Genomic DNA, 14,845 nt, shown 5'->3' with positions numbered 1-14,845 from the left:
GTGTAATCGCGAGGTCACGTGGTACGAAACAAAAGAAATCGTTAAAATCTCGAATAAATCGACGAAAACGTTAACGGTTTTGCCTTTGTTCCTTTTCATCCCCATTTGCACCACACCCTCCACTTTATTTTGCCACTTCTTTCTCCGTCTCTTTCTTTCCTCCTTATTCACTCTAAATCTCTCTCACTCTCTCTCTCTCTCTCTCTCTCTCTCTCTCGCAGGACGGGAATGGACGTCCCACCTTCTTCTCCCAGCGCACGTTAATGGGAAAGCGAATTCACTCTAAATCTCTCTCACTTTTGTTCCTTTTCATCCCCATTTGCACCACACCCTCCACTTTATTTTGCCACTTCTTTCTCCGTCTCTTTCTTTCCTCCTTATTCACTCTAAATCTCTCTCACTCTCTCTCTCTCTCTCTCTCTCTCTCTCTCGCAGGACGGGAATGGACGTCCCACCTTCTTCTCCCAGCGCACGTTAATGGGAAAGCGAAAAATTCATAAGAAGCGATCGCACCCGCAATGCTCCACTGGAAAATTGGATTTTCTACGCGAAGCTGAGCTCGAACGTGTCTCGTTAAGCAACAGCTGAAATTTTCGCTCCGCCGTTCCACTTCCGTCGCCTCGTTATAGGATAGATACACACATACCTAAGTGAAGACAAAATCGACATAACGTGTCGTAATATATATACATTATACAGACATAAAAAATGCATATAGATATATACATATATCTGTATACTATATGTACATACATACATATGGCTACATGTATAAATGTATATAAAATGAAAATGGATTGAAAAGGATACGTAATAGGGAGAGAGAAAGAGAGAAAAAGAGGAAACTAATATTTGTACATTATTCTAGAGAAAAGGTAATACTTTCGCGATCAAGAAAAATATGTAACCTGATGCGTAGTAAATAGATTAGTGAGATAATTAATTGAATTAATTGTTTAATGAAATTCTTAGTTAAATAATAAAATGCATTTTCAAGTAAATCGAAGTAATTTCTAGGATTATCCAGGCGTGACAATGCGTAATGCATGGTATGCAATGCGCATATACTACATCCGCATACGCATTTCGAGATACCGAGGAGATTGCGGCTATTACGACCACGCTAGCTCCTATCTGCAATTCCGACAATTACCTGTCAACTTGCACGATTACACGTTCGCTTACGCACGCGTAACCTACGCATTTCGCCGAATGCGACTCGAAATCCCTGTAATACTTTTATTTAAACTCGCATTCTAACTAGGATATAAGGTATAACAATTGGGAAATAAGAGAAACTCAAAATTATCATGCAGAAATTCATAATATTTTAATACATTTTCCTAGCGCTAGTAATTCTACAGAAACGTATAATATTTTACAACATTTTTCTAGTACTAGCAATTATACATAAATTTCATAATAAATTCATTTTTGTCTATGGTAATTCTACCTCGTCGATTGACGTTTCAGTTGAAACAGGTTCCACTTCATCCACCTCAGACGTGCTGACTACGTTCACTATAGCGTAAATATCTAATTGCACGTCCAATCCGGTACCAGGTGTACCAATTGCCGCAACGACGACACTACTGTTCCCAATGCCGCCCTTGAGCACTGAAATTGTTGCTTCCGATCCAGCTGCATTCACTGCAGTTATCGCAGTTATTCTGCCGACCACGTTGAATCCAGACTTGGCAACCATAACCTTGCCGGGTATAGGGGGCTGTTTAAAATAGAAACAAAAGAAAGTATAAAATATGCATAGTTTTAAATATATAAGATAAAAATTTTTAAATTGAATAAAGTTTTTCAAAAAATTATGTTGATTGTTTTTCTCAATTTTATGCATGACTGCATATCAAAGACGTGAAACTTTCTTATGCATTTCTCGCAAAAAAAGGAATCCATATGCATGGATATGCATGCGTGCGCAAATTCACGTAATTTTTTGTCGGTTACATTCCGGACGAATCGTTGAACGAATGGGGTTGAAATTTTCTGGGAAAATCAAATTTCTCATGCGAATGGAACAGTAACATTTAGGGGTACAATAAAGCGCTTCCGCGAATTTCAGATTATTCTATATATGATCTGCCGCCAGGCGTATTATTCTTGTGAGCAAAATTGCGAACGAACCACTGAACCGATCAGGTTGAAATTTACAGAGAAAACCAAATTCTGAACGCGGATGGAACAATAACGTTTATACACATCTGGATCGTCCGGTTTCAAATTGGGCATTTCGCATAATTAATTTTGTTTACAGTAGCGAACGTACAAAGCGTAACCGTAATTTGTGCGATCATGCTAAAAAATTATTTATCTAAATTTTTTTTTAATTCAAATTTCTTACTCTGTAAAGACGTCTGCTGGCCACGAGAGCGTCGCCTTCCTCGCGACTGCCCAGAGTTAAATCATTCCCCGCAGTAGAAATTCCCACCAAAAGACAAAGTACCAAGAGAATCGTGAATTGAGCCATTTTTAATGTTTAATCCCTGAGATATTTTCTAACACTATCTCTGTATTACTTCTGCCGATCACGATTAGGATGCTTTTACTGCTCCCCAGCAGACTCGCTAATGTATTTATATGTATGTCCTTATCAATAAACAAAGAACCCACGTATCGTCGACTGACAACAACTTACATAAGTCTATTTGTCCTACTGATATTTTTACCTCCTTCATTCTTTCTCTGTTACGTATTATAAATATTTTACCGTCCGCAAAAATGCACTGGAAAATTTCATCACTTGATCGCTCGTACTGAGTCGAGTATTCTTAGAAATTAAAAACACCCGCAACTGGTACAGTGCACTTATGAAGATTCTGAAGTTAGTTGGCATGTGTGCAGCTGCATTTGATACTGTATCAGAAAAATTGTTAATTCTTTTGAAATTCATAATCATCATTGATTCAATAAATCTTCCATTATATGCGTTTAATCGTTTGAGTCCCAAGCAGTGCGATCGCGCTGTTCAGATTTTGTGTCGAGAAAACCCAGCACATTTCGTACATATGTATATATAGGGAAAGCGCGGTTACGCTGTTTGGGATTCTTCGACAGTGTTTTTTCAATACCGTCTGGGACTCAAACGGTTAGTAACTGTAAATTTTTTAATAATAAATTGTGTATTTGTTGTAAATAAATTGTTCGTATAAATTATTATGTAATTTAACTGAATAATGACAAAACAGGTTTTTAAAAATATTTTTTCGGAAATTTATTAAAACTGAACATTTTAAATGGATAACAACGAAGCAATAACAAAGCTGATTAAGATCGTAGGAAATTAAAAAAATACTGGACATTGGACGCTTGATTCTCTAAGGCTTTCATCATTATATCTCTTTGTCGATCCCCAGAACCCTTGACTGGTTCTAGAAACAATGAGTCAATATCGATGTACTCGAATCTGTTGATCACCAAGTCGACTGGGGGCCTGATAACTCGTATAATATTGATAACTGAAACGTAGGAAAATTTTAAATCTCGATAATCATTGACACAACAGATTACAGAAATGATTGGAATTCTTTGCCAGAAGAAATTCCATTCTACTAATCTCCAAATGAGATCAATAAATATTTTCTATAATATTATTTCGCTAATATTACAAAAACAATTATTCGATAATAGGTAAAAAAATATATTTTCTGAAACTATGATTAAATTAATTGTTGAGAAGTCATGCCGATAAATATATTCAAAGTTATCAAAATTACAAAAGAGTCTTCCATCAATTTCTTGAATCTCTCGAATATATCCGAATCGTCGTTCTCTCGCGACATTATTTTCCCGAGTCCTTCTTTTTCCCGAAAATTCATGTTTCCGAATTTTCGGAAAACTTTCCGCAACGTTATTTTACTGAATCGTAATTTTCTCGAAAAATCCCAACTTCCCAAATGTGACAAATTTCCGGAATGAATTTAAATGTAGTTATTCGGGAATATGAATTTTTGGGAAAAAGATAGGGACTATTTTTAGAAATACCTTTGAACTTTTCAATGAGGCATTTCGCAGAAAGAATAATGATTGTCCTTTGTAATATTATCCTGAGGCGTCAAACATCCCTCGAGATAAAAAAAAAAGGAAACACAGGACACTCCACGCAGCAAGGAGTTGCTCGTTCGAGCGTAAGGATATAGGAAGAGCAGTGCCTTTCGCTGTCGCAAATTGCTCGAGCAGGACGAGGGCAGCCCAACCCCTACCCTCACACCCTGAAATCACGTCCTTTGATCCTAACCACTCTCTCGTTTGCCACCTACGGTCCCACCCTATTTTTCTACCCACCATTGTATTAATCTTTTGACCATGATTTTACCCGATTTGTCGAACAAGGATTCATACAAAATCACACGAAATTGGGCAAAGGATTCTTTTACCTCAATGCTCATAATTTTGGGAATTCGTATATGTACTTCGAAGTAAAAAAAATTGTATAAATTCAAAGATAATTGACAACAAAGGAAACAACGGGTGACCGTAGAAAGATATTGGTATATGGTTGAGGCATTTGTTTATTTGATAAAATAATAACAAAAGCACAATGGCACTTTTAATTCGCGACTGTGAAACCAGCAGTGTCCAAAGAATACCAACATCGTATTGCAAACATCGTTAAACATCCTTTTTACCAAGTATCGAAGAAAAGGTTCTTGGAAATAAGAATCAGGCACGCGTGTATCAATCTTACAGCAGGTTGCCCGTCTTATCTTCGCCATTTGATATCAAAGGATTCGATTCACCCTCTGCCATATCCTTTGCCTTTCTTTCGTCTCAGCTCGTCGCGACGCTCACGGTTTAATATCAGACCTATTGGCGTCATCTTTTGCGTGCCTTTAGGCGTCCCTCTTCCGCAGCTTTCCTCCGATCCAGAAACGCCATCATCCAACCCTCCCAAAGTAGAAGCTCTAGCCCCAGCGAATTTCAAGAATGTTAACAAAAGGATCCTAGGCGTCGATCCGCGGAATTGTTCCGCGATTTCTACTCGCAATTTCACCAACGCAAATCCCCAGAGAATATCGAGTAAAGATCCCTGATTTCATGCATCGCTAATTTCAATCCTTTGCACTCCCTACATATAATACGTACAAACCTGCCTGGATTTCAGTTTGGAGGATGTCAATGATTTTCACGATATTTCATCCCATAAATCATAAAGCAATACTAGAGAATCTGGCATATCTAAGAGAAATTTTCAATTGTAAAATAAGTAACTAATAAAATGCGGTGCCCTCGGCGCAGAACAAAAGAGTAACATCTTAGCTAAAGTTTTAAATACTTGAAAAATAAATTTTGTATGACTTTAAAATACAATAAACGTTGACTTTGCGAACGAGTACATTTCGCCACATTAGACGCTCTTTCCGCTAATGTACTTCAAATAGGACATGTGCCTTAAGGGGAACGTTCTTGCATTTCTCGATTGAAACTTCCCTTAGAAGGCACGGAATAAGAAAGCATGCACGTCTGAATAAATTCAATATAAAATTTGGGCAAACTTGATGATGAATTCAATAGGTTTGTTGCATGTCACTTATTAGGTTAAGTTTGCTTACGAATAGAGTATCGTAAAAATTAGTTCCTCCGTATAAAAAATTAATAATTCAAGAAAGGAAGTCTCATAATTTTTTATAATAATCAAATACAACGTACAACTCGACGAAAGCAGCGAGTGCCGGACAGAAGAAAAAATATACATCCGTTATATGCAATGTTTACTCTGTCGTTAATTGCTACATATGTTAAATGAATTGAATAAGGGTTGGTTAAATATTTTATGAAATCGTATTATACGGAAATAAGGGCGCGCCATATTAACGAAAGCACCACATAAGACGTCACTCTCCTAAAATCATTAATTAATTTAACGATTTTTACGTACCGTTACTACGCTGTACCATCCGAAACGAACCCCATGGAAATTATGGGACTCTAGAAAGAAATGAATCAAATGTCGAGCTTTTTAAGAGTTTATACTGAATATTTATTTCTTGAAAGGGAATTTATGAATTCTAAAATGCTATCAAAATAAAATCATTTTCCGCTGCTTGAAGCTTTGTACATACACAATAGACACCCTATTTCAGCCTATACACGGGGGTATGTTGACTCTTATAAATGATTATCCCTCGCGAAAGTCGAAGGGTCGTCAAAAAGTGTTGTCTCAGTCAATATTGACTTTTTGCGAAAATGGTTCTCGTGTGGTGCATGACGTGCGGCTCACGGACGAAAACATTTTTCGCAGACGACTCCTCTCGCGAATTCGAGATCATGGCAAGGCTCGTACCATAATGCGAATCGTTTCTTTATCCAATCGAATCGCACGAAAGAAAATTCCTCTGTCTTGCTCAGATCGATTTCGAATTTTTCTAGCGTACCTAATCTATAGTGTCTGACTGGCAATTACTCTTTTCCCTTTTTTTCTTCTTCCTACATTTTCTCGCTTCTCTTTTATCCCCTTCCGCTCGGAAAAGTTCCACTTTACGAGTACGCCGAGTCGATCTTAACGACGATTTTTGTCTTTATGGAAAACCGATGGAATCGACTGTTCTCGTTTCGAGAAAAGCGACCGGATCGATCAATGAGAATAATAAAAGTCAAACGAAAACTCATGATGAATTTTACCAGCGACAATGGGGAACTACGTATTATACCTTAGTACCACGACCCTGGCCCAAAACTTGATAAAACTATACCTATTTCCAATAGTCTTTATACTCGACTCGTAAAAAGAGCGCCAAAGGGTTAGGCGCTCTACCGAGGACTCAGGCCCTGCACGTACTACGTGGGTCAACGGAGTTTCCGTGAATTTTCGAGTTAGCACCGGCTAGTTTTATGAGCCGCGAAATTATCAGCCGGGTCGAGATGCAAAGCTTTACGATCCTCCGCCGTAAATCCCGGTCCATTTAACGCGTCGGCCCATATTCCCGGGGCCTTAAAACTTTCAACTTCCTCCTTTTGCATCTCTGTGCATTTCGTGCTACTTCCTGCGACGTGCTTACGTTTCCTGTTGACATTCCGAAAAATTGGAAAAATTTCCTCTCCTTAAAAAAAAGTATAAATCTTGTTATACATATATAGCTTAAACGCATTGCTCCTCTCTATGTAGATAAAGTTTATCATACATTTTTTCAACGTTTTATAAAAACCCACAACGACACCTGATTTTTTTTTTCAGCAATACTTATCATATATGAATACAGCAAGTATACTGCAATCAACCAAGAAAAATCCTAGATTAACTTTCAAAAAAGACTATCTATTTATATTATGTAGGACAGTCCTGAGTACTCAGGTTGTTAATTTCCTGTAGAGGATGCCACAATAAAGGACAAAGCTTCTCGCGCACGTGTGTTCTTCCTTGTTCCCAGTAGCAGTCAGTCCCGTTCCGGATGGGTTCACTATAGTATACCCGACCAACCCACCCCCAACCACCCTGCCCTTAGGCGATGAACGTGACACTTTCCGCAATAGACAGAGTTGCGAGAGGATAAAAGGATTTAAAATCAAAAAGAACAACGACAATTCCTTCGTAGAAATTGAAAAGTCTCGTCGTTAAAGACAGCTGGAAAATCCAAGAAAGAATTCACATCGAATTTCTTCACTCATGTCTTTTCAATTTTTCTCCAATAAAGTGTACGAATTTTATGATTCATTCAAAACGCTCATTGCTTATCATTCGTTAGCCGTTTAATTAACATAATTACCATCTTATTTATTATATGCAAAACATTTTCTATCTACAAACAAAGCAAATCGATAGGACGATACATGAGTTATTCGTGATTCAGAGAATATGCTGCGCTGGGAATTATGGGTAATGTCATTCGTCGTGTACCGTCGTGACATCTCATCGGCTGGGGAATCCCAGAGGTTCGTTACAGCCGTGTACCTTTCTCTCTTTCTATTTATTTCATGTTTACCTAACCGTCTCTCTTCTTTTTATTATCCATTTTTCTACGTACTCCATATATTCCCTTAACCCTCCTGAAACGTGATGGACGCTCGTAGCCCAAAGGCTTTCTCGAGTGAAATGCACGAGCTTATGAAATAGTGGAAGTGCTTTTCGCGAGCTTTTCGCATGCTTACAGCCGCGGATAGATATACCGAGAAGCGTAGGAAGGGGAGTAGAGGGAGGAAGGGAGCGAAGAAGTGAATGACAAAGCAAGCAACTCTATGAGAAAAGTAAAGATAGGGAGGGAAGGAGAGAGAGAGAGATAGTACGAGATTGAGGTTAGGTTAGGTTTCAGAGCGATAGGGAAAATCGAGTGAAAGCCGCGCATAACCTGATACCCGTGGGAATCCCGGCTGATTATATAACGCGCGAGGCAGATGTCGCATAGAAATACGACGTCATCCACGCCTAGGACGTTTGCCGATCCATCTTCGAGCTAAAACCCCGAAATAACGGTTCTCAAATGACGGCAGATTCTGCCCGCGATTCACTAACCTTTTTCCATATTTCCATTCCTGGTTTATTGTTTCCACATAGTTTTGGCTCTTTTGTTCTTTCCCATTGCGCTCGCTACACGATGTTCAGCCAAATAATCTGAAGAAGCTACCAACGAGTATAATCCTCGGGAAGACATGTAATCCTATGAACGTGGCAAATGTTATGCTTGAGAAATTTAAAAATTCAGTTAGAGAAATAATTATCCAAATAAACGTATTAAGGGAGACTGATAATTATCAGATGGGAAAGAGATCCGATTATCGAGGAGACTGGTATATCTATACAGTCAATGTAAAATATTAGAGGTATAAAATCGAAGTTTCCTATTAGTCCACTATCTAGCTTAGATGATACTATTATATATTGGTAATAAGGCACTTATGTAAGATGGCCGCACGGTCCCTTATAAAAAGCACATAATTTTCGTGGTGTTAATTTTTAAAGTGGCACTTACCAAGTTGCCTCCTTCCAGACTATATTGGAACTTTCCATGGCTGCCAATTGGCTCCCTTTCCTAATAACGTCGTAAAAAGCCTTCGCTGCTCCGGAATGGCTCTTCACAAAATTATAATCCCCTGCTACGACGACCGTGCCATATACACTGTATAATATTCCACTTCCGGCTGAATCAACCCTTTCGCAAACTATTTTGACTTTTCTTTTGATCATTACTACCAACAGTTAGGAACCTAAGATCTCATCAGCTTCCACGTCAAACAATAGGGGCGGCTCACCTACCAAGTAGACTGTATAGAAGGCTGGCTTAGTAACCAATGTTGATCCGGAAAATTTCCTAGACAACCTGAATTATCAAACACTAATATTGGCCCAGGGCTGGCGGTAGCTACATAGTGCTAACGGAAATTACCTACGTGATATTATGCTCAGTACTTATTTCGCCGTAGCTTAATAAAGGCAAAATGAAGTGAAAACTTAAATAACCATTGAAAGTAAGGACGACGCCGTCCCATTCATTTAATGGTTAGACAGATATTAGCTACTTCCAGCTACACCAACTGCTTCCTACCAATGATCTTCTGAACGCCCTAAATTCTCTTTGCCTCGTCCTTGAATCTCCTATTATGTTTACAGGAGACTCCTAAAGCTTAATTAAGCATTGCCCTTGTTATTTTATTTTACATCGGGCATGCGCCTGTTACTCTGGATTCTACCTTGACGATCGTCTTCGCCGACCCCCCAAGCTACGTAAGCCACCCCTAAGCTATGGGAATCAACCCTAATTGTTATACAGCTCGGCTCCCTTAATTGTCGAAGGTTACCGTATTGTTAATGATACTTGAATCCGAGAAAAGGTTTTTCTGCCTTTTCCAGCCTTTCCTGCCCTCCTTGCTGCCCGTTTGGTGGCAACAACTTTTCTTTTTTCTCTGTCTGAAAAACCAAATAATATTGTTAATGAACAAGGAGGATATATAGTTTATAATTGAAATGAATGATAATGATAAATTGAAAATGACGTATCTCCTGACAGGCATTGTTCGAACGTGGCCAAAACTACCCTTTCCTATGCACTGTTTGAAAGGGATGCTATGAAAAGGGTCTCACGCTGCAGTTAACTATTATTATTGACTATCATACCGTGTATGCGTTCATGTTCCTTTTAGATTCTACTAGTTGGGTGGTTAAAAAAAATACAGGTACTTATATGGGGTGAGAAACGGTCCCACCTATTAAGCAGGGGTTGTTACTTTAGAATAGGACAGGATTGTATTCACTCTTAGTAAAATGCCCCTAGAGCATTGCCTTGAGATGAATCTGAATACTCGAAACATGCATCTACTTATAGAAATGCAGATAGGTACGTTTACGTGGAATTGGAATATTTTCAAAATCTGTAAAATCCCCGAAAAATTAGAAATAACTTTTTTAAAAACAATTCTTAATTTATTTCTCTGGCTACTGTACGGCTTGCTTGTATCAACAAAGTTCAGTACAAAATGACCGAACCATCCTGCTAATAATAGGTTCCTACGTGAAGTATCTATCTTTCAAACTGACAGAACGTAATAAATATAGCGTCAAAGCATACAGTACAAGAAAGACGTTCGCCCCTGTGAAATGGCAAAATCCACGTATCAGATCTCCAGCGTCGTTTCATGAATGGATTCATCGGGCCGTGCAGAGGAACACAAAGAGTGTCGCGATCACTCTGTTAAATAATCAACTCCCCTTTAGCCTCCATTCCTCCATTTCTCTGGAGCGTCCTCCAACCCACTCCAAGGAACCCCTTTTATGTCAGGCCGATTAACTTGTTCCGACTGAATATGGCACCCATCCTTCTGTTCGGTATCCCCACACCGGTTCCCATTGTGTACGCGATTTAGGAGACATCTCAGCATCGGATCCCAGCCCTTTCTGCACGCACGCATATATATCTACCTATACGTAAGCTACGACCCTCTACTACCCCGTCCTCGTTTCATCGCCCTTACCTAAAACAACCCTCACTCTTTTTATGCCCTTTCTTTCAAGCATACACATAGCTACGCATACGTCGACTATTCCTCCAACGGATTTAAACTGCGTCCTTTGTCCTATCTATGCTCTTATGCTTTGATATTTTATTATGTTACGTATGAGGATATTTTAATCGAGCGAATCGCACTGTCTATCTTTTAAGTTCTATTAAGCATGTAAATTTCGTGCTTTCAATGTAATTAACAGAAGTTCGTTCGTGTACCTAAGAGTCACGAGGTTACGTGCTATCGTGAAACTTAATGGTATAGTTATCAGGGAACGACAGGAGAATAGTATGAAAATTCGAAACATGGAAGGGAACGATAAAGGGGTTGAGAGTGCATGAGAATGGCATTTTCCATTTTCACGGAGTTTCGAAATCGTGAAACTTTCAACAGACGGAATTCATCGTAACCTGCTGAAGCACGGTGCGACCACACCAAGAAGGAAAAAAAAGACTTCCGAAAGAGGAATAGCGGAAGTTTCTTCGTTGTGGCAGTTGGCGGGTTTCAGGCGAATATCGTATCGTTTTCGTATCGCCCAAGAGTTTCTCAACCCTTAGGCGAGTGTGGAAGCGATTTGATAACGTCGAGATTGGTAACACTGTATAGGTACTGGGTGCGCCGCCAGCCGGCCGAACGTTATAACACGGAAATAAACTTTGCCAATTTAATAATGCGAACTAATTGCCCAGAGAAACACCGACTGTTCCATAGCAAAGGGCGTGGAGAGGAAATTTCATTTTCATTCCTAGCGAATATTCGGTATCAATTCACGCGACCGAAAAAAAAAAACCATGAAATCCCTACAAACGGCGACTGCACCCTCGTAAAAAGTCCCACTTCCCCTCACGATTCTCAAATACAACGCGTAGTAATTTTCAAAAAAATATTTCGCCGCTTTATGCTTCCCTTTTATTTTCCATTCTCAAAATTTCCCAGTACAAATTATGAGACAGAAATGAAAATTTGACTAAAATAATATTTTGTCAAAATTCGTCAAAAATCCATCTAAAGCCTATAACTCCTGTACCAGAGTTAGCTATCCGGTTATCTGTACCAGAGTCTCATACCCCCTCTCCCCCTTCACCCTTTACCCTTACTTCTCTATCTATCACGACAAGAAGCGAATGGAAACGGCCTTTGTAAACTACTACTGATACCAGTGTCTTTGCAGATCTGGAAGCTGTGAACCTGATCACCGAAATCCTCCAAAAAACATATACTGATTAGAGTATCACTGAGCTTATAAAATCTTTCGTGACGCAGGAATCCTGAAACGTAATAAATAAAAAATTTACGGTTCAGATCATCTGCCATGTTTTTTTAGAAGAATAACATCAAAATGTCAATAGTCGAGGTACGATATTAGGGTTACGTATTCAGGGAACTCTTGTTACATTGTAACCAGGCACCATTGTAACTATTGCAAGATAAGCGAAACACGGCTTCAACAAAGCACAGATGATCTCGTAACTCAATCGCACGAATTCCACCCATCAGTATTCACTTTTAATCAATAATCACCCAATAGTCACTCTCCGACCACGTAACAGTCACGTGTCCCTGATAATATCCACAAAATGAATATCCCAAGGATTGACAGTAGTTGATTGGACGACAGAACGAATGCTCGGAGAAATATTCCTAAATCCGAGTGGAATGTTTTTTCCTTTACAATGTACGAGCATAGAGCGAGTAAAGTGTAGGTGGTTTTTATTCCATCGAGGAGACAATTAATACTATTTTATATAGGGATTTAAACGCGCCATCTGGGATCAGGTGTACGAAGGAGTTATTGTGTCTATTTGTGGTACAGTTATTTGGATAACATTTTGTTGAAGCTGTGAACAGTTTGATTCCCCATAAAGTGGCTCCACCATCGTTTCTATGCTTCTAAACGAAGAGGATATATGTAGAGAGCTGGCGTTGAGGATCTTTGCAAAGAAAATAAATACGATAAGCTCAGCACGAGTTCTCCGTCCTTTATTTTTCCTGGTAAATAAATTGTGTATTTTTAGAAAACCAAGAGCCTGTATTACCAGTTGACACCAATTTCAGACGTAATTTCTCACGCGAACATCACAATACTTATATGGATGATTGGTAATTTAATTTATTGTTTCACTGTTTTTTATATTTTCTACCATTACATATGTATATTGTGTATATAATGTGTATATTTTTTAAGAAGGGTAGTTTTTAGGACTTTTTGTCTTGAGTATTGGCAGTTTTGAGGACACTTGGTGTTTGTCAGGATGGGCCTGATAGCATTTAGATACGTAAGGTATTCTGTCAGGACCATAAAGTGGCACTCACACCGAATTTTCCGAAAAAATGTTCATGCTACACACTCGCAGTTGTGATGGGCTAAGAAATAATTTCGTTAAGTTAGGTTAGGTTAGAATTTTAATACGACATGTCTCAAGTTTAAATTTTTTTTCTTAAAAAACGCATGGACTTGCCATTGTGAGTGGCATCCGTCCTCATAACTACCTTTTGACAAGTTTATGTATATATATATTAAGGTTATTTGTATTTGTATCATCAAGATAAGACTAAATTAATCTTCCTACGAGTAGGTACGTTAAAAAATCAAATTCTAATCCATCATATTATTGCAATGTAAAATCTACTTAATTCAAAATATTTAACGCGGTTTCTTGAAGAAATTTGAATTTTACCACTTTACATATAATTTCGTATATATACAGATTGTATTAAAATGGCATTCAGTATCTAAGAATATATTCTCATTCACAGAATATACATCACTGCGTACATTTTTCGGCTTACTTTTCGAAATTTAACAAATTTCTTAGTCGTCCAAACATTTTCTTTTGTCATTTCACTCAAGTTAATATAATTTATTGTGTAGTTACAGTTGTGAATTAATAAATATTATAATCGCAAAACTTCCCCCTTCAGGTCCTTCATATCACGAATTACATAATAACCAAATACAAATGACATTTTGAGGTCTGATAATGGTTCACGACATCGAACGAAGCAAAATGCTACAATCTCAACCTTTGCTCCTGGCACTTCACGCCCTCTTCTATATGTAAAAGAAGATACGCGTACGATGAAAGAAAAATTAGACGACACTCGATCTGAAGATAATTTCATTTTTGCAAAATTTTACGTAAAAGCCGTGAGACACGTTTTTGCGAAGTTCTAGTCACCCACCAATGGTGAATCATTAAGGTACATTCATACGTGCCCGAATCCACCTTGACGCTGCCGCGACTGTACGCTACGCTATTAAATTACTATTTGAAATATCGGCTGGAAAAGCACGTACTCTTCGTATATATATTTCTCTATACATATACATATATATATTATATAAAGAGAGATACAGAACGATATTTATTATACGCCTTTATAAATCGCCTTTTGCTCGAGATAATGAAAGAAAATACCCGAATCGAACAAGACCATTGCTTTTTAATTAATCGACTATGCAAGGCTAATAATAATTTACGGAGTTACGCAATGTTTCTTCGTTCTCAATACTTTCTATACGCATAACTCAGTGTCACAGTTTGGATTTTTTTTTTAATATCCAGATCGTAATATTCTTCTGTGACAAATACTATGCCAAAGCATTGTTCAGATTTCCAAAAGATTTCTTTATCCTTAGAAAATCTGTCTTGAGAGATTTATTTGAACAAAAGCATTTTTCATTTCCAATACATCATCCAACGGTCCATCGTAATTCTTCCCATTAAATGAACAGCTATTTTTCAATTGGCTCGTTTGATCCCCTTAACTTTCACGTCGTCCTGACTGGTTCCCAAATATCCTTAGGACCCTCCTCTGCCTTGGAAACCGTGAAAAGTTTTTCAAGTTTCTCGAAAAAAAGTATAACGCGAATAGGAACGGGGTGCACCATAAGGGTTGGGGT

At 38.3% G+C, this 14,845-nt stretch overlaps 1 protein-coding gene across 1 annotated transcript; it reads right to left on the bottom strand.

Moving 5' to 3' along the window:
- Positions 1–1,305: 1,305 nt before the first annotated feature.
- Positions 1,306–2,583, bottom strand: LOC107267650. The gene is made up of 2 exons (XM_015739622.2): positions 2,357–2,583; positions 1,306–1,726 (listed from the first exon to the last, which is right to left on the bottom strand). The coding sequence occupies exons 1-2, from the start codon at positions 2,480–2,482 to the stop codon at positions 1,439–1,441; spliced, it is 414 nt and encodes a 137-aa protein (XP_015595108.1). The 5' UTR covers positions 2,483–2,583; the 3' UTR covers positions 1,306–1,438.
- Positions 2,584–14,845: the final 12,262 nt, after the last annotated feature.

This window comes from Cephus cinctus, unplaced genomic scaffold, assembly GCF_000341935.2.
Source record: "Cephus cinctus unplaced genomic scaffold, Ccin1 Ccin1_scaffold0429, whole genome shotgun sequence".
Classification (NCBI taxonomy): Eukaryota; Metazoa; Arthropoda; class Insecta; order Hymenoptera; family Cephidae; genus Cephus; species Cephus cinctus.
Note: the sequence above shows the minus strand (reverse complement) of the source record. Positions and strands in the feature narration are given on the sequence as shown.

What these genes read in the sequence shown, in the direction of transcription:
- LOC107267650 (XM_015739622.2), bottom strand. Translation starts at nt 2,482, where the DNA reads ATGGCTCAATTCACGATTCTCTTGGTACTTTGTCTTTTGGTGGGAATT. An exon ending in CCAGCAGACGTCTTTACAGA is followed by an intron (nt 1,727 to 2,356) that starts GTAAGAAATTTG and finishes TATTTTAAACAG; the next exon opens with CCCCCTATACCCGGCAAGGT.